At 51.6% G+C, this 24,243-nt stretch overlaps 1 protein-coding gene and 1 pseudogene across 1 annotated transcript; one reads left to right on the top strand and one right to left on the bottom strand.

Moving 5' to 3' along the window:
* LOC134154746 (DNA polymerase epsilon catalytic subunit A-like) overlaps positions 1 to 14,291 on the bottom strand; it is a 28,099-nt pseudogene extending 13,808 nt beyond the window's left edge.
* A 6,176-nt stretch (positions 14,292 to 20,467) lies between these two features.
* On the top strand, positions 20,468 to 24,243 carry LOC134154747 (P2X purinoceptor 2-like). The gene is made up of 5 exons (XM_062601421.1): positions 20,468 to 20,631; positions 22,234 to 22,357; positions 23,339 to 23,620; positions 24,017 to 24,082; positions 24,154 to 24,243. The coding sequence occupies exons 1-5, from the start codon at positions 20,468 to 20,470 to the stop codon at positions 24,241 to 24,243; spliced, it is 726 nt and encodes a 241-aa protein (XP_062457405.1).

Consider the following 24,243-nt stretch of genomic DNA (forward strand, 5'->3'; position numbering starts at 1 on the left):
TTAACAAGGTGAGAGCCTCACTAGAACAGCTCTGGTTTACAATGCTCCTTGCTGGAGGACTCCAGCAATGACCACAGGTGAGACTCACCCTTTATGCATGACATAGCCATAGAAAGAATTGAGGACACACTTGTGTGCCAGCTGCAGGGAGTCATAGAGGATTTCCATATTCTTGCAGTGCTTCACTTCAGAGGCATCGCCTGTCTCCACAGCCGCAGACAGCTTTTTCTTCCACACCTGATGGCAAGAGGCAGAGTCAGGACAACCCTACATTCCACTACAGGCAGTACCAACAGCCAGATATTCCCCCCACCTCAATCCTAATATGACACTGTGATCCTAGAACAGTATCAGTTATTAAGATAATTCCTCTTTCTTTCTGCTCTTTCTTTTGCATTTGAGGGGGAAGCGTTGGGCACAGGCATTATGCTATATTATGGAAGAGTCTTGCAGCATCAACTGTAACTCACACCCATAGTTAGAATTACCTAATCCCAGCAGAACTGCCATCCTACATCAATTCTGTCACACCACGTATTGTGCTGGCAAGAACTAAATGCTTGCAGCAAGAGATTAGATCGAGACTAACAGCAGAACCATTTCAGCAGAAAAGGCCTCCCAGCCACCTCCGTGATTCATGACAGAACTAGCAATAACTGCAAAGCAAATAGCTCTTTATTAAACTCTTCCAGAGACAGAGTCCCAGCGTCTTGTCATTTCTTTCAACATATTAGCAACTACATTTCAGGCTCCTCCCTCTGCCACAAGACTCCAAACATTTGAGAACTAGAACATGCTGCTTCTTTCTCCTAGAATCAATCACTTCTTAGCCTAAGATCAATTGTTTCTCTGCTTGTCTCATCTTTCTCTTTGAAAAGTACCCTACACTGAACACAAACCAGATCACAAAATAGTTGAGCTGAGGATTTTCTAGATCCAGTAAAAGCCAAAAAAAACCCAGCTGTTTTCTTTCCTAGCACTGAAAGTGATTGCATCAGAGAGCTAGGAACCACTGTGGCAGCAGCTGTTTAGGATTCAGCAGGGGAAAAACCTGCACTTGCACCAGAGCTGTCAGGAAAGCTAATATTTCTTACTGACCATACAGATTGAGCAAAATGATCCTTTAGGGTTCAAGTTTTCAGTGAGAGGTGAGGACCTTCTAGCTTTGGCAGCCCAAATAAAACAGAAATTCAAGCCCAGCACCTCATGCAGCCCCTTGAACTCACAGCGACAGTCTCTGAAAGCTCGTACACTGTCTACATAGAAAGAGTTCTCTCACTGGCAGATGGTGGTGACACGCTCCTCCACCTTGGTGACGTGGATCTGCTCATAAGCCTTGCGGCAATAATCTAGTAAAGGGAATAAACAGAGAAAGCTTTCTCAGAGATCAGTGCCCCACTATGGATGGGAAGGATGAACACAATGGCATCGGGCAAACCACACAGATCCACAGATCTGAAGCTTTCAAGGCACCAGTCTGAGAAAAATTCCATCAATGCAAATAAACATCATAGCTAGGAAAGCAAGGAAGCAGACCTGCTACAAAGGCAAGGGGAGGAAGATACTAATATGGGGAGAAACAGCACCTCTCTATAGAGATGCAAAGGTGTGTGTGGGAAATAAATTGCCCATGAGGGCTCATCCACAAATTCAGGCTCTGCTCAGAGCCCCCACTAGCTAGATGCTTCTGCTGAGCAGTACCACTTTAGGAGCAAAAAGTGAAAGGATATCGACACATGTGTTTCACTGACATGCTTAATGAGTGCTCATTAAAGAACAACAACAAAAAACCCCAAACAAAATATCACCTTCCATGTGTCTCAGCTCAAATACATGACTCTCAGTGAGAAAAGAGAAACACTGAGACAAAAAACAGCACTTGCCTCCTCCTCAAAAAACGTACAGGAATTGGTTGGGATCCTAGGGGAAAACTGTTGCAGCATGAAACCGAGATCAAATTCAGTCTGAGCCAGCAAGAACTAAGTAGCCCCAGACCTGAGAGACAAGTAATTAATGATGTGTTTGTAGTCTAGGCAGCAAAAACCTGCTCCACATAATGCCATTTATTTTCACCTGCCAGTTGCTTCTTCTCATACTTGGCCTGCTCTTCACGGCAAAGCTCGTGGAACGCCCGGGGTGCTCCATCTGGATACAGAGGAGGAAACTTCTCAGGCTCCAGTCGTTGCTGGATGCGGTGATACTCGCTGCGGCTTGCAGGCACTGCAAAGGAATAGCAACTAGGAGCTTTCCAGGGGAGGAACAGGAAGTGGTCTCTGTGTCTTCAGCTCATGCTGCAAGCTCTATCCATGCTGCAATGCAACAGGGAACTTGACAAAACAGACAGCAGAATTACACTTACTGAATTCTCCTCTCCACTGCCAAGTCATCCGGCGCTGACGATTAGCACCTGGCTTGTTGAAGTCACAGGCAGCACATGTGGCCTCATCCACCATTGCTGAGGGCTGGACACAGGTCAGACACACCCATGTTAGAGAAAACAGAACCGTCTCCAGTGACATATGCCAGAAGGAATCGATGTTGGGTACTAGAAGAACACAAATGTGAACATCACAGAGGTGACGTTCAGTAAGTTTCCCTTTCTAGAAGCTTTTCAGAACACAAGTTACAGCAAAAACAATGACTATTCTTTGGAAGAAGCCAGCTAAAGCTATTGCTCTACCTTGGACAGACCTTTCGGCTCTGTACACCTGCCAACTGTAACAGCCTGACTGGATTTCAAACCGAGCCTTATTTTATCCCCCTGTCCAGGGCAGAAAGTTTATTGTTTGCCGCTAAGGGGATCAAATCGGAGGGACCTCCTAGACCATCTGCAAGACAAAACAGAAAACACCTTCCTGACTGGACTGAGGTTACCCACCTGCAACCTGTTGGTCAGAATGATGTTGGGGTACATGGCCCCTACATCTAAATGGTAGATAAGGGGGCATTCAATTCCGTTAGGAACATCCTTCAAGGAATTCAGCTTGACTTTGATTTCATCACAAGCCTGCGGGGAGATGTAAAAAAGTAAAATTCAAACAAGAAGGAATTAATGATGCAGTCACATACGCACTATATTTGGTCCTTTACTTCCGACATGCACAGAAACACCTGCCACTGATTCTGGGGAACAGAGGAAGAGTATGAAAAACTAAAGGAATAGGATTAAGAAGAGTGGCAGCGGCGAGTCTTCTTTAGCCACCAATCTTTAAGGTTTTCTTTTGGACCTCCAAGGTAGGTTTCATCTACACTGCAAATGTCTACAGATAAGTTTCTCCTGTCTCTCTCCATGGAGTATAAAATGAGTCTAAACAGGCATCTTTAACATGTGGTGTCTCACCAGACATATTCAGGATGAGAAAAATCAGCCTTGCCTCCAGCCTATGCCAGTTCTTTATTAATATGGGAAATAAGGCACAGATGGACATGGGGCAGAACTCAAAGCTGAAGAAAGTTGTTATACAGCACCAATATGTGTGCACAGGACCCAGGCTTGCCTAAAGAAATGTGCTGCAACTCCACCCTCACAGTTCTGCTCTCCTTGGAAAGCCCAGTCATGCCTCTGGCCCTGCAGGCTGAGGCAGGACAACAGACCTCCTGGAAGTTGGTGACTTGATCCAACGGCAAACCTTCTTCCTCTTCGACAGCATGCCGGAGCGTCTTCTCCACATGCTGCACCAGGAAGTTAAAGGCAGAAGGATTCTGCAAGGATACAGGAATGATACCGAGACCTCTTCTAGCCCTGACACCATCCTCACACACTGCCCAGGGAAGGGGTGCAGGGGGTGACAGCTTCTGCAAGATTATCCATGCTCCAGCGTAGCTTCGGTGATCTTTGAAAACAGGCTCACTACTTAGCAGAGCATGTCTCAGTATGGGTAGAGAGCAATTCATCTCATCTGAAGGGCAGATGGCTGAAACAGGTCAGCTGAATGGCATCTTGAAATGCCCCTTCGTTCACTGATCAGCTCCAATGTCAGCAGGCAGAAAATGGCTGACCTCCACAGCCAACTTGAGAGCTCTCTAGAACTGAAGGACGGTGGCTTTCTGCTAAGAACCCTACAACTCACAAAAGTCTACACCACTGGCACTAAGGCAAAACACAAAGCAGAGAAGAGATGGTGGCTGCTCCCCGGCCCTTGGAGTTCTCCTGCAAAGGAGGCTATATAGGGCAGCTAACAAGAAGAGAAGATTGCATGCATGTTCCAGAGTGCAACACTTATGGGGCTGACCTAGCAGTCAGCTGCTCACACATCTAAGGCTCTAAGGGGCCAAGGATTTAGATTTAAGGTCCTTCTAAATTCACAGTGCACGTTCCCTTAAGATCATTCACGAGATTAAGGCCACTAAAATAAGCAGCACTGAGGTCTGGTGTATCACACAGCAAAGAGAGAAGTTGCCTCTAAAACTTACAATCTAGACAGTAGCACCAACCAGAAACAGGTAAAAGAGGCCAAAAGAAGCTTGGCTTGAGTGGGAGAAGGACAAAGATATAATCCTGATGAGAAAAAAACAGAGTCATCTCTGCCAACAACCACTCGCTCAAAGAAAACCAAAAAACAAAAAAAAACCCTCAACCAACCAATAAACAAAGTAAACAAACCCACACAAAAGCAATGAACCACTCTCCTTGCTGTAACACTGTCTTTACCCAATAGCCAGCCTGAGGTCATGAAGAGCAACTTCTCCAACCCTTCCCACCTAAACTCTAAGCAGGTTCACACACTCAAGCCATAAATTAGGTATCAAAGTTTTATAACAGGTATTGCTATTGGGTATCCCCCAAAAGAACAGAGGATGGTAATTCCAGTTGGAGGGTTATTCCCTACTGCCATGTTCTCCAGAAAGAAGAGAAAGAGCATGATTGCATTACCATTTTAAAGCCTCTGTCACAACACCTTGATTGTGTCCTTACCTTTTTAAAGCGGCAAGGGATGTCACTGCGAAAAACCCCAGGTTACAGAGCTTCCACCTGGCCTCCTACATACGTCTCCGAGTCCAGCACGTGGCCATCATCTGTAAGTTTGTTGAACTCCTGCTCCTGCTTGTTGCGGAAGATGATGTTGGCGTGATAGGCCTGAACCATCAGCAATGCCTCACACAGTGTCCCAGAACCTTTTCTTAACACCTGTAAAAGACAGACATCAAAAACTGGACTTAGAAAGAAGCGCTGTAAAGGGTGCTGCTGGAATTAGGCTGGCCTTATCACCACATCATTGAACTTAAATGTCTGATTTGGTGCCCAACATGATGTGTTTATTCAGACAGTATTGAAGCCCAAGGCAAGAAGGAGCACAGTAAGGAAACAAAACCAACTCCTTCACTTAGGCTACCCATAACTGGTCTATGGAAAAACAGCTATGACTGCTGTACTGCAGAAAGGAAGCGCATTTGGAGACTACTTTCCCTCCTTTCCTTGGGAAAAACTATCCAAACAGTAGAAATTAGTTCTATTGCCAATGTGTCACTGTTGCGTGAAGCATGCAGCTCTCTGCCCAGAAAAGAAATTGTTTCAGGCATGCACTCACCTCATCAGGCTCCATGGGAAGGATGGTGCACAACGCGAAAATGAAAGGGTGCCCATACTTCATATACATGTAATAGGTAGCAACTGCATCAGACACCGAACAGGTGGCCAGAGTCTGTTGAGGAGAAAGACAAATCAATCCCAGTCACATTTAATACAGCAGTTAACACGTACAACGGGAAACAATGAAAGGTTGAAATCAGCAGGAAGATGCAAAAGGTATATTTCTGCATACAAACATCCCAGCATGTAAAGAGTTATCAGTCGGCTTAAGACGACATTCTGCTTTAACCTAAATTACATAAGCCAGCTCCGAATTAGCAGAAATGGGGAAGATGAGCTCACTGCCACATATCTGCACAGATGCCACTCCGGAGTGGTCAGGAGGCCACTCTTGGCCTACAGAGATCTCCAGGGCTTTGGCAGAAACCTCATTAAGGTGTCTCCTGGACACTAGCAAAGTACTGCTCCGTTGCAATGCCCCGAGTACTACCGTTTTGCAGAAGTGTAAATAACACAAATATACAGTGCAACGCCAATGCCAGAAACACATCAAGGAAATTCTATTCTTCCCTAAGCTTAAGTTCTTTCAGGTGTCTGAAATTCAGCAAGATACACTGACAACTTCTCAAAGACACTGCATTAACTTAAAGGATTTCACAAAGCTCTAACTCAAAGGTTCACTAATACTGCAGATGCCCAGAGATACAGCACAGGGTGGGAATACCTGAGGCTCCTCTGTAGCCGTCCGGCACATCTCTTCAGGGTCCAGCTCCACTGCATCATAACCCAGTTTTGCTTTTGCTGCTGCTTTCAGGTTGTGACTTCCCACTGGCAGGTAACTCTCTCTCTTCACCCACCTAGACAGAATAATGAAAATGCCAGTCGACGAAGAGACAGCCCTGCACTTCAGAAAGGGCTGCTACGTACAAAAAGATCTGCATTACTCTAACAGGGAAAGGTGAGAGCAGAACATCCAAGTGCAGTGGAATAAGAAGCTGCACAGCTTTAGACAGTCTGCATATCTACCCATGCTCTTAAATCCTGACTCGTACAAATTCTGCTATTCAAATCATTTCTATTGCTCAGATTTTTCTCAACCCTCATACTTCAGAGACTTCAAAGATAAACGTTTAAACACAGGAGGAGGTATCAGCAGGACTGCAAAGAGAGGCAGTTGTTTTCCAGAGTCTGGACACTGGTCCAATGTGAAAAAACATTCAAGTCACAACTACCAAGACAGACAGCCCTCTCCTGTACACACACACACACACACACACACGCACCCTTTCTTTTCCTCTCTGTGCTAGGCAGGCTGTTGGGTTAGAATATGGCCCTGTGCCCACTACAACGGTTTGGTCTTATCCTGTCCTTGTACCTGCTATCCAGGACAGTTCTCAAACTCCCAATGACAGCCACCAGCAGACTGTATAAACAGAGTTAGTCGTTCAGGCTAATGTGGATGAGACGTAACTTCTGTACATAATGGCACACAACGGAGTACCGAGTAGAAGCAGCACAACCAAAGATGGGGGTGCTAGTCCTTTCCTAGTAAGATGTAACTCATGATAGCAGTGCACAGAGATGGAAAAGGGACAGTATTCAAATACATCAACTGTAGGCATTTTATACAAATTTAACAGATAAAGATGCAGTTATACGGTACAGACGCAGCATTCGGTACCTCAGACAATCCATGTGGATGCACTGCGGGGCTTTGTACTCTCCCTGGCTGCCCTTCTGAAATCCAATCTCCTGATACATATTAATTCCATGAGCTGCTGCTCTTGCTTCCACAAAAGGCCTGAGGAGAGAGACAATGCAGAAGAGAAGAAACAAAGCAGTCCCTTTCCTCCACCCCATCCCCACCCCAAGGGTTTCAGAATTGCTTTCTTGTAAGCTACTTAATGAGGAATTTTTCTTGTGAAGTCTCCTTTGCTCCAGACCTTACCCGTGAGAGCTGGCCACAGGGAAAACTCCCTGTAGGGCAGAGCTACTGCAAGAAGGAAGCTGCTTGCTTACATCCTATACCAGGAGGCAGAACATTATGATCGAGTTTCCCTCGCTCCCCAAAGGCTTGGCTGCTCTGGTCTCCCTATTGTTCTGCAGTTCTCTTTTGACACTTTGCCTGTTCTCCAGTTACTGAGGTCATCAGTGTACAAACATTGCCAAATCAACAACAATCTAGAAGTAGCTCAGCAATCCCTGGACCAACTGATGAGACTCTATAGAAGTTCGTATTTCAAAGCCAATAAACATAGCTCTGCTCAGGAAAAAAAAAAAAAAAAAAAGTTCTGAATTCCACCTCCCCCTCTTCGACAGTCCTCTGCAGGCTGGCGATCCAAGACTCAGCCCAGCACTCCAAATAAAGAGCACATAATCAGGATGTAAACAGGTTCCCAAACTGGCTGGATAGTCTGCGTAGATAAGAACGCATGTGGCCGCTATGTGACCTCCAGACAAAGGACATACAGGCTGGTACCCAATCTCACCTCATGGCCTAGACAACATTTCCTTTTAGAAACCAGGTTAGTTTTCATTCCTGATCTTACCAGTCAAAGAAGTCTCCATCGTATGTGACAATGATAGTAGGTTTGGTCTCCTGGACATGTTCAAACCGCCTCTGCATTAAATGAGCCTAGTATGCAACAGAGGATTAAAAAAAAAAAAAAAAACAAAACAAAACAAAAAACATCTCCCCCACAAACACAAACACTCAGCAAATTCACCTCCTGCAGGCAGGCACTGGATATAATACTATTGATGCAGTCCTTCCCCTCTGCTCTTGACCTAGCTAGAACCCGATCTGCCTCATCATCACACCATGAAATGAAAGCATCACCAGCACTGTGACTGTCCGCTGTGCTCCCCAAAGATACACTCTATTGGGTGATAAGCTCTCTTTGGCCTACAAGAGACCAAGGCAGATAAAAAGCAGCCTGATTTCCCAAGTAGAACCTACTTACCTCATCTGGTTCATTAGACACAGGATGGACCCTCACACTCCGGCTTCGGAGTAAATTCAAAGTCCTCAATATCCTCACAGACAATCTCCTTGTTTGTGATCAGATAGCCCTAGAGAGTTGACAAAGGAAGAGTTACTGAGGACTCAGATCCCTGCTACACCAAGGACAGGTTCCTGAACAACCGGAACACACTGCCTAAAGGATGAAATAGTCTTCCATCGATGCGATAATCCTTGCACAGCTTGATAGGTAGAGCTTTTGTCAAGTGGGAACGGCTCTTTGGAGGTCACCTTCTGAACAATTGCTTATAATCACCTAAAGGGTGCCAAAAGGGAGACAACTTAAGGACTATACTCTCCAAATTACTACTGCCCCTCAAAGGGGCACCAGTAGCCTTAGCTGGGTTCTCCAACATACAAAACGAGGAAATCCTTATGCATCATTCAGACTAGACTTCAATTTTATTTCCACAGCCATTACATATAGACCAAGCAACTAGCAACAAAGCAAGCCAGGGACCAGACCGCCAAAGGTGACATGCTCGTTTGCTGTCTAGCATTTTGCTCCAAAGCATGAAGAAAAGAACTGTTGTTCCATTACCTGCCCATCAACCACATAGAAGATCATCATGATCCGGTCTGCCTCTGCATCAGGAAACTTCAAAGGGAGTTTGGTAGTTTCAATGTCAAAGGCGAGAACAACCGGATCCTGAATATGACCAAATACATTAAACTCAAATCAGCTTTAGAATATGATTTAACGAGCAGTTCTCATTAGATTAACAACTAATTTACCTAAGTAGGTTTATGCACATCTCAGACCCAGCAGGCTTGACTGTAGGAGACAAGGTAGCAACAGTGGTACCCACTGATAACCAAACAGCAAAATTCATTAACAGGAGAGAACGGAATAACAAAAGCTTCTCTTTAATGCAACAACCCCCTTCGAGAAAGAGAGTCATCAGGATTGACAGCACGTGAGGAAACATTGCGCAGGCAAAAAACACTTATTACCTCTATGCCTTTATAATAAAGGTTTCTTATGGCATTGGATTTATAAAGCATAACGAGTTTAAGAATAGTTGGGCACCCCAGGAATCACCTGGAACAAAAAATGTACACCTCTCAGTTGGGCAGGAAGTGCTCACTTCACTAGATTCCTCTTCCTTTGAAATGGTTCAACTGAAATCAGACATCAGGTGTAGGAAACCAAAGAGAAGATTGGAATTCTCATTTGTACTTTTTAGTCTGTGTGACTAGGGGAATCCTAAGAAGCCCATGGGCCAACCATCCTAAGGAGACCTCTTTCCTTGACAGCATAGACGTATAGACATCGCTCGCCTGGTCTCGCTCACTGTTTTTCCTCACAGCAGGAGAGATCTCCTTCCGCATCTTCACCAAGTCCTCCACCACGTGGAAGGATAACTTAATGTAGTTCTGCTTAAGATCCACCAAGTGATTTGGCTACAAAGCAACAAGACAGTGCCAGCTAAGGGTGGAAAAGAGTAATGAGGGAAAGGGGAAGACTGCTAACAGTAAGAAAGCGTTGGGAAGGCAAATTATACTGGCACACGTGGAAGAACTGGCCAAAGAAGAGGTAGTAATTGGATGGAAAGACTCGGAGTGAGAAGAGATGCTAGCAAGCACGTAAGACAGCGAAGAACATATGAGCTATGCCAGTTCACACCAAGGGCCATCCTGTCTTGTTGTCTGTTTCCAAGCGCAATCACCAGTATACACCCAAGAAAGAGTAAATGTATAGTATCCCCCTCTGCCACAACACTCTTAATCTCCAACCATTTCTAGCTCAGGAAATTTCTTGAGCATCCTGTGAAAAAGACTATGTGCTGGAGCAGAACATATATTTTATTTACTATTACTATAATAAGCAATTACTATCAATAAGCAATAATTAGCCTATTCATGATATGCAATGCAAACAGTGCTTGAAGATTAAAGGTAAGCATACTGCTTCCCTTTACTGCTTAGCCCCTTTCTACTCCACTTGAGCTCGAAAGAAAGAAAGAAAGAAAGAAAGAAAGATTAGTTATTCAATAGTACAGCAGGCAGAGGAATACTGACCAGATCCAAATCTTCTTTGGGGACAGTTTCCAGCTTTGAAATGTTCCCTTGAAACTTCTTGGAGAGGAATGATGACACTTCTCGTTCACAGCCCTGCAAAGAAACTGGAGAATGAGCAACAAAGCCAGACACTTCTCCAGAGGAGAAGACAAGCTCACAAGAGGTTCTGGTACTAGTGTCCTCAATTGTGAGGGGAGGACACGAGGCTGTCCTGAAATCCTGGCCGTCTGGAAATCTGTTCCTTCACACTGGGGCTCTCTTTGATCGTCAATTCACAGCACCGTCAGAACAAACCCAGTTTTGCAGCACGAGCAGGATCAAGATGAGATGAGAGGGGAAATTTACCCCTGTTTGGGCTTAGAAGAAGTGAAATAGGCTCCAGAGATCAATTTTAGGACAAAAAAAGAACAGGAAAAATATGACAGCTCCTTGAAGGGATAATTCATCACATAACAAACCAACCTCCCTCTAAGAAACCTTAGTGCAGCCACCATACTGATACAGCTGCTTCCCATCTCAAGTCTTCTCTAACAGCTCTGACAAAACCACCAACAGAAGCACTGGAGCTGTATTTTTCTCCTACCAACCCAAGAAGATGGTCGGTTACAAGGCCTCTCAGCTGACTGGGGGACCCTTCAATCAAACCTGCCCTTGTCTCTGGGACCTCGGCCACTAGTTTACTCAAGACCCCACTTGCCAGTGCGCAGCTTCCAAGTCCATACTCGCCTTCTGGGTAGCCATGTAGAAATACGGCTTATAGGGCAGGGCCACCCAGGAGAAATCAAAACCGGTGAACATTGCACGACCCCGCAGCCAAGGTGAGAAACCAACCCAACGGTTCCCAACGGAAGCAACGGGCACCGCGCTGCCCTTGCTGCGCGTTGCTGGCATTTGTGCGCCACATACATCCCTGCATCTCTGCAGCACCCACATTGGCCCCCAAGGGTCCCAGGTGGACCCAGAGTAGGGCAGACAGCGCTGCTGCCTTGTGGGTGATGCCTGGGGCCCAGAACAGCCAAACCGGTGGGGGCAGGCAGGACGCCCAGCCCGGGCACCAGCGCTGCGCTGGAGGAACGGGATGCACCTCGAAGCGGCTCCCATCCTCCGGGATGAAGTAGTCCACAGCGCTCACCAGCCGCCGGTCCTCACCCAGCACCTCCGTCTGCACATGCACATGGCCTGTTACGACACACGACCCCCCCTGCCCCCTCCCACCCCAGTCCTACTGGGTGCCTGTCAGTGACACCTCCCCTGCCCCAGTCCTACTGGGTGTCTATTGGTGACACCTCCCCTCACACCCAGGTCCTACCGGGTGCCTGTCGGTGACATCTCCCCCCCCTCCCGCCCAGGTCCTACCAGGTGCCTGTCGGTGACATCTCCCCCTCTCGTCGGTGACATTCGCCCCCCGTCCTACAAGGTGCATGTCGGTGACCCCCCCCATCGTTGTCCCCCCTAGTCCTACCAGGTGCCTGTGGGTGACACCCCCCACCGGTGACATCCCCCCCCCTGGCCCAGTCCTACCGGGTGCATGTTGATGAGCCAGCCCGTGCGCTCGCCAGGCTCCGTGGGCCGCTCGAAGCCAAACAGTGTGTCCAGCCGCTCCGTGCGCTGCGAGCGCTCCAGGCGCTTGAGGGAGGACAGCGAGGAGCCATCCTCCCTGCAGGACACCGCGCCGCCAGCCACCGCCCAGTCCCCCACGCGACCCACCCCCCCCCCCCCCACCTCCCGCTGCCGCCTGGCCCCAGTGCTCACTGCCCCCCCCAGCCGCCGCCGCCGCCGCCGCCGCCACCCGGCTCCGCGCGCCGCCCCGCAGCACCATCCCGCCGCGGCCGGAGCAGCCCCGCGCGCTGCCCCCACCTCCCGCGAGCGGGAAGCCTGCCAGCCCCGCCTCCCCAGGGAGAGCACCAATCAGAGAGCGGCACCGCAGCCAATGGTCGCTCTCTTCCTCGACCTCTGCCCCGCAGCAGGGCGGCTGCGCTGGCCACGCCCCTCGCGGCACCTTCCCGGGCAGGCCCCGCCCCCGCCCCGGCTGCCGCTGCCGCGCACGCGCCTGCGCGGCGGCGCCCGGCGCGGCCCGACCCGGCCCGGCCTGTCGTGGGGCGGCGGCGCTGCGCGGGAAGCGGCTGCTGCTCCCGAAGCGGCGCCGTCACGGGGGCAGTTGCGGACCGGCGCCGCCATCTTGGCCGCCTCTCCAGGTAGCCCTCCGGCTGCGAGGGAGCTGGGAGCCGGCTGCGCCCCCGAGGAGCCCTGGCCGGCCTTGAGGCGCGTGCCGGGCTCCTTGGGCCGTGCGAGTCTTCCTGCCTGGAGGCCGGACGGGCTGCGGGGAGCCGTCGGGGGCCGAGGCGCAGCGTGCGAGCTCCGTCCTTGCTGCGCTTTGGCGGGGCGGGCTGAAGCCCTGGCGGGCTGCGCGGAGCAGGCCTGGCATGGGCTCGGCGAGCCTGGCCCGCCCCGTCTCGCTGAGGTGCCGCCCGGCCGTTCAGGGCGCGGGAGGGAGCTGGCCGCTGAAGCTGGCTGGCTTGCAGTGAAACAACAAGCAGCACTGCGGTCAGTCTGTGGAGTCACTGCCTGAGAGAAGAAAAGAGGGGCAGGTGCTCTGCAGGGACCCTAAAAAAAATCTCTCAGACGTCGGAAAACTGCACTGTGGAGGTAGTGCACAGGAAGCGCTTTCTGCACGGCTGTACGAACCGTGTGTTTGGGGTTTTAAGCATATGCAGTGTGGAAATCGGGAGGCTCCTGGGAAGTTTCTTTCTGGGCCCCAGCCAGCTGCGAGCCGGCACTGCCAGCTTGAGCAGCCCGGATTGCGTTGTCCTTCCGTGGTGCTCGGGCGGTGTTGGGAGCACGTAGGAAGCACCGCTGCCTTTTGCCCAGGCTGTGCTCTGTCAGCGGCCCCTTGGGCACAGCCCCCGCTACTAAAGCAAGCCTCTTCTGTGTTGGCCGCTGCTAAGGCTCTTGTAAATAAACTAGGGGGAGCACACTGTTTTTTTGAATTTCCTTGTTTGTATTCAGTTGAACTTCTTGAACTGGATCCTTTCTAATGACCCAATACTAGTATTATTTTAATAAGAGTGTAAATTACCAAAGTTGTTGTTTTTTTCCAGATATGAATGTCATCATTATAAGATAGATGGGATGTACAGGGTTTGTGCTTCCTCATCATAATTAAATAAGCAAATATTAAAGAAAAATGTGGGGAGAAAACAGGTGGTTAACATAAATCTGATTTTAACCAAAACTATGACCATTGAGTTGCTGAGCACTTCTCAGTGGGGGATGTTTTGGAAGGAAGGGCACTTTCTTTCTCTCTCCCCAAACTGTACTGCCAGCCATCTGTTGATAATTATTGTCCAGTCTCTGCTGAGAACTTGTGATAGTTAATATTTCCTCACCGCTTGAACAAATAAGCGATAATCACTGCAAGGTACTTGACCACAGGAGTAGAAAGATGAATAGCGTGGAAGAGTCAGTGTATACCTTGGTTTGTGAAAACAGCTCAGTTTTCTATAAGTGATTATGACAAATTCAAATTCTTGAGGACTTGGAGAATGAGTACATTGAGTTACATAGTATCTCTGGAAAAAGTAAGTTAAAAGATCAAAATTATCAAAAATCTTAAAAATTCTCCATTCCTGTTTGTTTCGTATTATTTTTAATTTACATTATCCTTTCTCAGAGGAAATATTGAATGTTTATAGCTAAGCTGGGGATAGCTCACTTCATGGCAATGTTTATTCTCTTAACCTGTCAAATCTTTATAGTTTTATTGAGCCCTATGTAACAGGAGAGTAGAAATCATTCACTCTGGTTTAAAAATGGCCTCTGAAACTGTCCAAAATCATTGTTGTGATTTTGTTTTTCTTTTTTCAGTTATGTTAATAATACATACTAATAGGCTATGCCTTTAGTTCAAAGACTTGTAGGTTTACAAATAACAGCTCTTTCAACTTTGTAATACTCTTGATGTGATAGCTTCTAAGTTTGTCTAAGAGTGGTCTGGGAATCTTTTTTTTTTTTTTTTTTTTTTTTTGAGGCTTCACAGTTGGACTTTTTCTATCTCTACAGTGACAATCTCTGTGTTTTTTCCTAACACGTAAAACTCAAGATTTTAAAAACTTATTTCTGGACCCACAGAAAACTTCAGATCTTAGCTCTTTGAAAACTCACTCCCTTTCAAAATGCCACAGAGTACGTTTTGCTGATAGCAAGAAAAACGTGTGTTGCTATTGAAATGGCTTTGGGTAATTTGATCAAAATGTCATCAGGCCTGATCCATTTGAGTGTATACTTTATGCTTATTTTTTGGTTATTAACTTTCCTTTTCTTCATAGGTTTCAGTAGGTACAAGTCCTTGACGGCTTGCAGCACCTTTTCCAGAGGAAATGAACTGGGCAGCGCTGGTGTGCCCCGGTGGGCATGAGAAGCGTCTCAGGGCTCCTGGGACCTCAGAGGCCTGCCCTGAGGTGAGGTGGGCCTTGGGAAGAGGAATGGAGAGGATGGCAGGTTACAGAGATGTGTGGAGCTGCCAGCAGAGACCCCAGGACAGACAGTGCGGAGCTGCACGTGGACGTGATGTTGGTGCCTGTAGCTCTCCTCTGCCGCTACCAGTTTGTGGCAGGGATCCCCCTGCCTGCCTTGGCTTGGGCACTGTTTGGGGGCTGCTGAGTGAGGGATCACGGGAGGGGAGATGTGTGGAGACTGAGCGGAGCTTGCTGGCGGATGCAGAGATGTGGGGAATCCTAGTGAGCACAGCTGCCCCTGGCTCAGTTCCCATGCAAGGAAATGGAGAAGAGGGTTGACTGTCTACTCCGGAGGACACACCAAGGAAAGCCATGCTAGAGTAGGGCCACCGCAGGCACGCTTAACAGCTGCTTACCCCAGGCAGCTTGCAAGGGCTGGCACCCATGCAGAGATGGGGAAGCACATGGGGTGCCCCGTCCCCTCTGCAGCCACAGCGTAGGACTACCAGGTGCATGTCCTGTTCTCATCATGTCCCCCATGACCCTGCAGGGGCTAACAGTTTGCAGTGCTGTATGCAGCTGCGACCATGACTGCACCCCTGGCGACATGGACATGTTGGGCCACAGAGAGCTGGGCATGTGCAGGGACAAGTGATCTGTGCAGCACTGCGCACTGGGCAGGATCCCATTTGCCAGGAAGTTCAGCGTTGTGTGTTTGTCCTCACAGGGCAGAAGACAGGGCGCTGCGTGCCCAGTGCTGGCGGCACCGAGAAGAGCTCTGAAATGCTGGCTTGGTGTGCAGCAGAGGAAGCGAGTGTCGGGTACGGGGCCCAAAGATGGGTCGTGGCACTGGGGAGGAGAGTCCTCTGCTAGGATGGAACAGGCACCAAAAGGCTGGCCCATCTTCGAGGTCCCGTTGGACACCAGGGGATGCTCTGGGCGGGACACCTCTGAGGGTGCTCTTGAAGGTTTGGCCCCTTCAGCAACAGGCCATGGCCTAGGGAGGGGGTGCCATGGCCCTTGATGCCACTTCCCAATGGCAGCATGGGAGCGGACTCTTGCCCTTTCTGCAGTGACCTGGGACAAGCCTGGGGCAGCGTGGGGCGCGTTGACACAGAGCAAGGGGCCCGCAGGCATCCTGGGCCATGGCCCGCACACGGCCCCACAGCAGGAAGCGCAGCTGCCCTGGGGTGCTGGGCACAGGGGCAGCAGCAGGGCTGGCAGCCCCAGGGCCTTGTGCCACGCCGACGCCGGGCCGGCAGACGGCTGGCAGGGAGGCTGCAGCGCGGCCCCAGGGCCCCCATGTCGCAGCACTGTGACCCGGCAGCGCAGTCACAACGCTCGCGGCACGAGCAGGGCTATAAGGCGCCCGCGCCCCTGCCGCTCTGCCAGGCTCCGCAGCCGGCTCGCAGCTGGCTGCCGCCCAGGGCCGAGGCTCTCTGCAGGCTGTCCTTGGGCGCAGGCGCACCCACCGCCACGAGGGCAGCAGGGCTCTCGACAGCCACCCAGCGCGACGTTGTCACAGGACGTGCGGGGGCACGGCTGCCTGCACCTCAGGCCGCCAAACGATGGATGTGCTCAGCAGCTGCACCTCCCTTTGGTATGGAGACCTCTTTGTGGCCTTCCTCTGACCTTACTGCCAGCTCTTGCTTTGCATCTTCTCTGCCCTGCTTTGGTGCTCAGAGCACTCCCTGCCGTGGCCGTGCCCCGTGCCTTGCAGGCTTGGAAAGTGCCTATGTCTGCTGCTTCACTCCCTAACACTGCCTAACGCTGCCTCCTGTGCCGGCGGCCTCTTCCCCAACACAAATAGGCACGACCAACCCCTTCCTCCTGCAGCCCTTGACCCCTTCCAGCACCGGCTCTAAGACTGGCTCTTTGGCTTGCCTCAGCCTCAGAAAGACTGTGGATCCTCTTCCTCTTCCGCCTGGCACTCCTCCAAAGACGCACAGAGCAATACCAAGTGACAGCAAGGTTTTCACAGTGTTTTCACCCTCAGGAGAGCAGAGGGAGGTCAGCATCTGCCAGCTCCAGGTCTCCTCTAAGCTGCCTCAGCTGAGCTGACGCAAAGGGGCCAAGGCAAGCAGGCTTTCTGCTTTTATTGCTGTACTCGTGTGGCGCTGCTGGGCACAGCTGGCCTGTGCATGCCTCCTGTGGGAAATGGAAGTGACCCCTGCCACCACTGTCAGCAGCCATTCTTGTGCGAGCGCACACTGTGCCCAGGCATTTGCTCACGGGCAGGCAGCGCGCTGAAGCTCACAGCTGATTCAGCCCTTGTGCACCATCCGATCGTGGAAGGTTTTCTGTTGGAAGAGCTCGCTGGAGGCCCTGCGATCCAATCTGTGCTCCGAGCAGGCTCGGCTTCAAAGCCGGATGTAACTTTGGTCTTTCAGAGACCGGAGCAAGCCCTTGGGAGCGGGAGAAGACCCCTCACACGCCCCTCAAGCTCCGCAAGGGCTCCAGGCCTTTTCAGCTGGAGATCAGTGGAGAAAGTTAACTCGATGGCCCGCAAAGAGCAAGGGCATCCATTCTCGGAGCCAGAGACCCTTCCAAAGATCCCCATGCCTATCTGCTTTGGCGCCACATGCAGCACCCAGGAAATGCAGGCCATGCGATGCGAAGATGCTCCAAGTGCTCATCATCAGTGTCATAGGTCTCGGGCAACACTCTGGAGCACCCAGCCAGCTGGTCTCCTGCAGGGCCCAGGAAAGAGTTTTTTCCCCCAGGCTCTATCAGGTCTGGCTTTTGCTTTTTTTTCTTCCTTTCTTTTTTTCTTCCTTTCTTTTTTTTTTTTTTTTTTCTTTTCTTTTTTTTTTTTCCCTTAAATTTTGCCATGCTCTGGAGCCCCTAAAGTGGCTTCAGTTTGAGAGAGAGAGGAAAGGAGCTGGGCAGCGCTGGTGTGCCCCGGTGGGCGTGAGAAGCGTCCCAGGACTGGCCGGGAGGCAGGCCTTGCTCACATGCGCAGGGAACAGCCGATCGCCAGCATTGGGGTCAGGAAGGAATTTTCCCCCGGCACAGATTGGCAGCAGTGCCTGGGGGTTTTTCGCCTTCCTCTGCAGCACTGAGCACGGCCCACTCCCAGGGCTCCTCGGAGCCCTTTCAGGCCACTGATTGCCTGCTCTTGCAGCACCAAGACACCAGCTGTGCCCTGCAGCTCTCTCGCTCTCTGCCCTGGGGCAAGCTCAGGCACTTCCATGCATTCCATATGCTTGGGCTGTTCTGCCTTGTGCAAAACAATGTGCGTTTGCAAAGGCTCCGGGCTTGATGCTGCATCAGGAAGCAGCTGCCGCTTGTCAGCTCTCTCTGCATGTAATAAAAGTGCAATGCTTGTAACCTCTGCTGGCTCTGCTGTGTGTGTCGTGTGAGTCGTGGCTGTGGCCTGAGAGCTTTGTCGTGCAGCTGTGCTGTCAGGAAGCGCAGGTACCCTGCTGCCTGCAGGGTCTGTTGTGGGGCTTGCAGGGTTGCTCTGCACCGCAGGGAGTTTAGCCCAACTCCGCCCCGGTTGCATAACGGGCTATGACACTGCGCGCGTGTGCAGATTTATTTTGGGGGCCACATTGACTTTGGGGTTCGCTATTTCATTACTCTTCAACTTCAGACCTTCTGGTTGACTGTTTCTCACAGTTATTCTGTGGCTGGAAGCCACCAAATCTCTATGTAACCAGCAGCTGCTCTTTCTCACAGATTTCCAGTTACTTATTCGTATTCTGCTTAACACAGCGGTAGTGTTCTAGACACCCAAAAGTTACAGCAGGGACCGTTCCCACCAAGTATCATGTAGTATGGATACAAAAGTTGCAACACAGACCGTTCCCACCAAGTATCCCGTAGTACAGATGCAGCACTCTGGGTCCCAGAGGCGAGGAGATCACTGATAGTGCCTTTTCCTGTCGTCCTTCAGAAGGGCTACCAGGAATGGGAGACAAGCCTGCAGAGCTCTGTCCTCACCAAAGTCAAGGGCGTGACACAGTCACCAAGCAAGGTGTGCGATGTTGCGGTGTACATAGCCCACAACCACCACCCCCCCGGCCTCCGCCCTCCCCCCCCACACACACAGCCGAGGTGAGGCTCCGACCCGCCTTTCTCCCTTCTCTTCTCTTGTCTTGCTTGCTTTGGGTGGCCTCTTGGAGCAGTAGATGAGCAGCAGACTTTCTGCAAGGGCTTCCCAACTGCTCCTTCATCCAGATGGACCCAGCAAAGGAAGCTGTCGTGTGTGGTGGTCCCCGCTGCCTGCATGGGGACTCCTGTGTTCCCTCCTCCAGGCCCAGCACTGTCCTTGGCTCCCGATGAGGCAACCATAGCTGCGTCCCAGACACATTGGGACTGCATGTTAGGTCACCTTTGCAGTGCTGTGCGGCAGGCTCAGCGGAGCTTGGGGAGCTTGGCACGTCGCACCGGGTAGGGCCCTGTGGCCTTAGCCAGGCAGGTGCGCCATGCTCTGCCTGCCCTGACAAGCAGCGTCAGGCCTCTGTGGTTTTGGATGTTCAGGGCGGGAGAGGGCACTCTCAGATCAGGTCAGGGGAGGCTCTGACATCCACGTGATGTTGGTGCCTGTAGCTCTCCTCTGCCGCTACCAGTTTGTGGCAGGGATCCCCCTGCCTGCCTTGGCTTGGGCACTGTTTGCGGGCTGCTGAGTGAGGGATCACGGGAGGGGAGATGTGTGGAGACTGAGCGGAGCTTGCTGGCGGATGCAGAGACGTGGGGAATCCTAGTGAGCACAGCTGCCCCTGGCTCAGTTCCCATGCAAGGAAATGGAGAAGAGGGTTGACTGTCTACTCCGGAGGACACACCAAGGAAAGCCATGCTGGAGTAGGGCCACCGCAGGCACGCTTAACGGCTGCTTACCCCAGGCAGCTTGCAAGGGCTGGCACCTATGCAGAGATGGGGAAGCACATGGGGTGCCCCGTCCCCTCTGCAGCCACAGCGTAGGACTACCAGGTGCATGTCCTGTTCTCATCATGTCCCCCATGACCCTGCAGGGGCTAACAGTTTGCAGTGCTGTATGCAGCTGCGACCATGACTGCACCCCTGGCGACATGGACATGTTGGGCCACAGAGAGCTGGGCATGTGCAGGGACAAGTGATCTGTGCAGCACTGCACACTGGGCAGGACCCCATTTGCCAGGAAGTTCAGCGTTGTGTGTTTGTCCTCACAGGGCAGAAGACAGGGCGCTGCGTGCCCAGTGCTGGCGGCACCGAGAAGAGCTCTGAAATGCTGGCTTGGTGTGCAGCAGAGGAAGCGAGTGTCGGGTACGGGCCCCAAAGATGGGTTGTGGCACTGGGGAGGAGAGTCCTCTGCTAGGATGGAACAGGCACCAAAAGGCTGGCCCATCTTTGAGGTCCCGTTGGACACCAGGGGATGCTCTGGGCGGGACACCTCTGAGGGTGCTCTTGAAGGTTTGGCCCCTTCAGCAACAGGCCATGGCCTAGGGAGGCGGTGCCATGGCACAGGGATGGCCTTGCACAGGCCATGCCAACAGGGACCATTTTGCTCCCAAAGCCATAGTACTTAGGTCTTTCCACAGTGAGTCCCTGGCGAAGATGGCACCACAGTTCCCCATCCTTATCAAGAGGAACATCCACTTCCCCTGCTTCGGCTTCTCCAAGGATGTCCATGTGGAAGAGATCAATGTGGGGCCTAGGGATAGAGCAAGTAGACCAGTGGGTACCCAGGCTGCCATGTGTGTACAGGGTATAGAACAAAGTGGAGAGCAATATAGGTGATGCTAAGCAGCTGAGTGCAGGTCAGGCCCTGCTGCTGGGACCAGGACAGCCTTGCTGCAGCAGCAGTGCTTTGTAGTCAGGTCTTTGGCATAGTGGGGAGAAGGGGGCCACCCTGGCCCTGCACTTGCATGTGTGTTGTCTGAGTGTGTGTGTGGAGTGCAGCCAGATACCTTCCTGAAAGTGCAATGGTGGATAGCACAGCCATTTCCCGTAACAATTAGGTACCAGAGGAATGAGTGTTCACTGACAGCAGGGAGATGTGGTTGAAATACGTGGACAAGCCTGAAGGATGGAGAGGCAGGAGTGGAGCTGTGCAGGAGCAGTGCCATTTGGCAGCTGGAGGAGATGCCGGCTTTTCACAGGGGATCCCTGTTCCTAAGTTGCTCCCAGAATGACGGAGGTTGGAAGCACCTCTGGAGATTGCCTAGTTCAACAGCTGCTTAAAGCGGGGTCACCTACAACAGGTTGCTCTAGGCCAAGCCAACTCGGGTTTTTGGTATCTCCGAGGATAGAGACTCTCTAACCTCTCTGGGCAACCTGGTGCAGTGTTTGATCACCCTCACTGTAAAAAAAATGTTTGTTCTTAAGTTCAGACACAATTACTGTATTTCAGTTTATGCCCATTGCCTCTCATATGATCACGGGGCACCACTGAGAAGAGCCTGGTTCCATCTTCTTTACTCTTACCCATCAGGTATTTGTACACATTGATAAGATGCCCCTGAGCCTTCTCTTCTCCAGACTTAACAGTCCCATTTCTCTCAGCCTCTCCTTACATGAGAGATGCTTCTAGTCCCTTCATCATCATTGCTGGACTTGCTCCAGTAGGTCCATGTCTTTCTTGTACTGGTGAGACCACACCCACACACAGCACTCCAGCTGTGGCCTCACCAGTGCTGAGGAGAGGGCAGTAATCACCTCCCTCAACCTGCTGGGACAGGATGTTTTTTTGGTGCTCAGCTGCTGTCTCTGTGATACGGAGTTCTCAACCCTTACTCCATCCATCTATCCTTCACTCTTGCTTGCCCCTGCCTCCACTGAGGAAGGTGGTGATGATGAGGATGGTAATTATTGAGAAAGAAGGAGCAGGAATGCTCACACTGGTGGGTAGATATGGGGCATGTGGCCTTGCAAAGGGAGCGGTTGAAGTCTTTGGGAACAAGAATCCCTTTGATAATGCCAGCATCTCGCCAGGTAACTACCCCAGGGTTCCTCCTCTTCCTGCTCTCCACCCTCCTGCTGTGCAGGCCATCCCCTAGTCAGTCATGTGCATTTCTGAGTGCCTGCATACATCCACGTCTGGTATGTAGTTCTCCTAGGAAATCCCTTCACCGTTCATCAGCTGGGACCATCAGTGATGACATGGATACCAATGAGCAGAGCTGGGGTTTAATGTTTCGTTTGGGTGCTTCACGATATTAGGAAGAAAATTGAGGCGTATTGGTGTGCTGCTCTATGCCATGGCTCTGGCTTTGTCTCCCCAGGGGCAACATTCAAGCTGCTGAGAGCAGTTACTTGAAAAGCTGCACCTTCAACACCACCTCTGCCCTTTGCTGCCCCATCTTCATGGAGCAGGCGGGAGAGAACTTAAGGGAGCTGGCAGAGAAGGTGTCATGTCCTGGGAAGATGGTCCTCCCAGAGGGCCCAAGGTCTTGCTGGCTGGGCACAGGGCGTTCCCTCAGCACCTGCTCTAGTGCTTGGCTCCACGGGATCATCACTCACACACTGACACTGTTGAGACTCAGAGGCAGCTGGAGGCAGGTCCCTGGCCCTGCTGCCCTGCCAGTATGCTGCAGGGGCTAGCTGGGATGGGCTGAGGGCAGAGGCAGCTTAGCCAGCCTCAACAGCTCGGAGCACAGCACATCCACTGCAGCCCCTGAGCAGTCCTTTCTGCCCACCTTGCGCATGCAGAGCCCTGCAAGGCTCCCAGGCCCAGGGTCTCTCTTACGAGGCCCCTGTGCAGAGGCTGGAGAGCAGGAGGCCAGCTGGCAGCAAAGCATAGACTGCAGGTGTGCCTGTATCACTGCCAGGACTGGCAGGTTTGCTCGCCCAGCGGTGGGGACTCATTCACACACTTTGGGAAATACCATGACATTGCCAGGGGAGGGCAGTGCACCCAGCATTTGGTCTCCAGCCCCATCCAGCCCTGCTGCCTCTGCTGCCCTTTTGGGAGTAGATAATTCCCATCCAGGGAAGGAACTCAGCACTGTTCCATCCTCCCTCCAGGTTCTGCATCCCCTGCTCAGCCCCAGCACCCTCCAGACCCTAGAGGCCCCCCACTCTGCATCTGGGAATGCTCCCTGATGCCTAGCCATGCTCCCAACTCAGGCCTGACTGCAGCAGCCTTGCAAGCAGTGCTGCTGGCTTCCCTGGCAGGGCCGTGTGCCCCAGTATGGTGGCATTCCTGGCTCTTCCCAGCTGGTGATGAGGATGACAGCTGTGCTAACGCCTGAGTGGGGGGAAATGCCCTGCTTGCTTGCTGGCTTATCATGCCCATGGCCAAGCTGTGTGCACAGTAGTGCTGTGCCCTGGGGTCACTGTGTCCATGGTGTGCTGGTGCTGTGCTAGGCCTGCTGGTTTCTGCTGCAGGGTGGGGTGGTCATCAACTGGAACTGTAACCTGGGCCTGCCTGAAACCGACTGCAACCCCCACTACTCCTTCCACTGCCCCGATCCCAAGACCACTGTCCCAGGCAGTGGCACTTGCAGTCCTGCATCCTCCTCCTGGTCCTGCTGTGGCTGGTCCCCATCACTGGGCCCTTCTACCTGTCTCCCCAGGAGGTCTGCGAAGTATTACAAATGGAACGGGACCCACACACGAGTGTTGATCAAGGCCTGTGGGATCCATATTGATGTCATCGTGCAGGGCCAGGTAGGATTTTGCATGGTCCATGTGCTACTGGGGTGCATATGTGCATAATATGCTGCCGTGGTGCTAGGACCGTCCTGGAAAAGCAGCTCTTCTCCACTGCTGCCTCAGAGCTGGGATGAACACAGCCAGGCCTCTTCTGCTCAGCCTTGCAGAGGAATGGGGGAATCCCAGGTGCCTCAAATTAGAACCTTTGGCAAAGTGTGCAAAGTGTGCTGGAAGGAAATGCAAGACCTCATAGTGTGCGCTGCTGCTTGGGTAGGTTGTCCACACTGTGGCTTGGGCAGAGGGAGGTCTCTGCTCAGTCTCATTCCTTGTGCCCAACCCAGAGTGAATGCAGGCCCAGGCAGGAGGCAACCTGGGCTGGGCAGCGATTGCTGATCCCATCCTTTCTGCCAGGCAGGGAAGTTTAGCCTGATCCCCACTGTCATCAACCTGGCCGTGGCTCTGACCTCGCTGGGAATGGTGAGTATTGGTGCCGGGGGCTCGGCCCAGCTGCGCACTCCCAGCACTGACCTCCCTCTCTCACCTTCCAGGGCTCCTTCCTCTGGGACTGGATCCTGCTGAGCTGCATGAACAAGGACCAGGTGTACAGCAGCAGGAAATTTGAGCAGGCACCACCCTAG

Source organism: Rhea pennata, unplaced genomic scaffold (genome assembly GCF_028389875.1).
Source record: "Rhea pennata isolate bPtePen1 unplaced genomic scaffold, bPtePen1.pri scaffold_40, whole genome shotgun sequence".
In the NCBI taxonomy this organism is placed as follows: domain Eukaryota; kingdom Metazoa; phylum Chordata; class Aves; order Rheiformes; family Rheidae; genus Rhea; species Rhea pennata.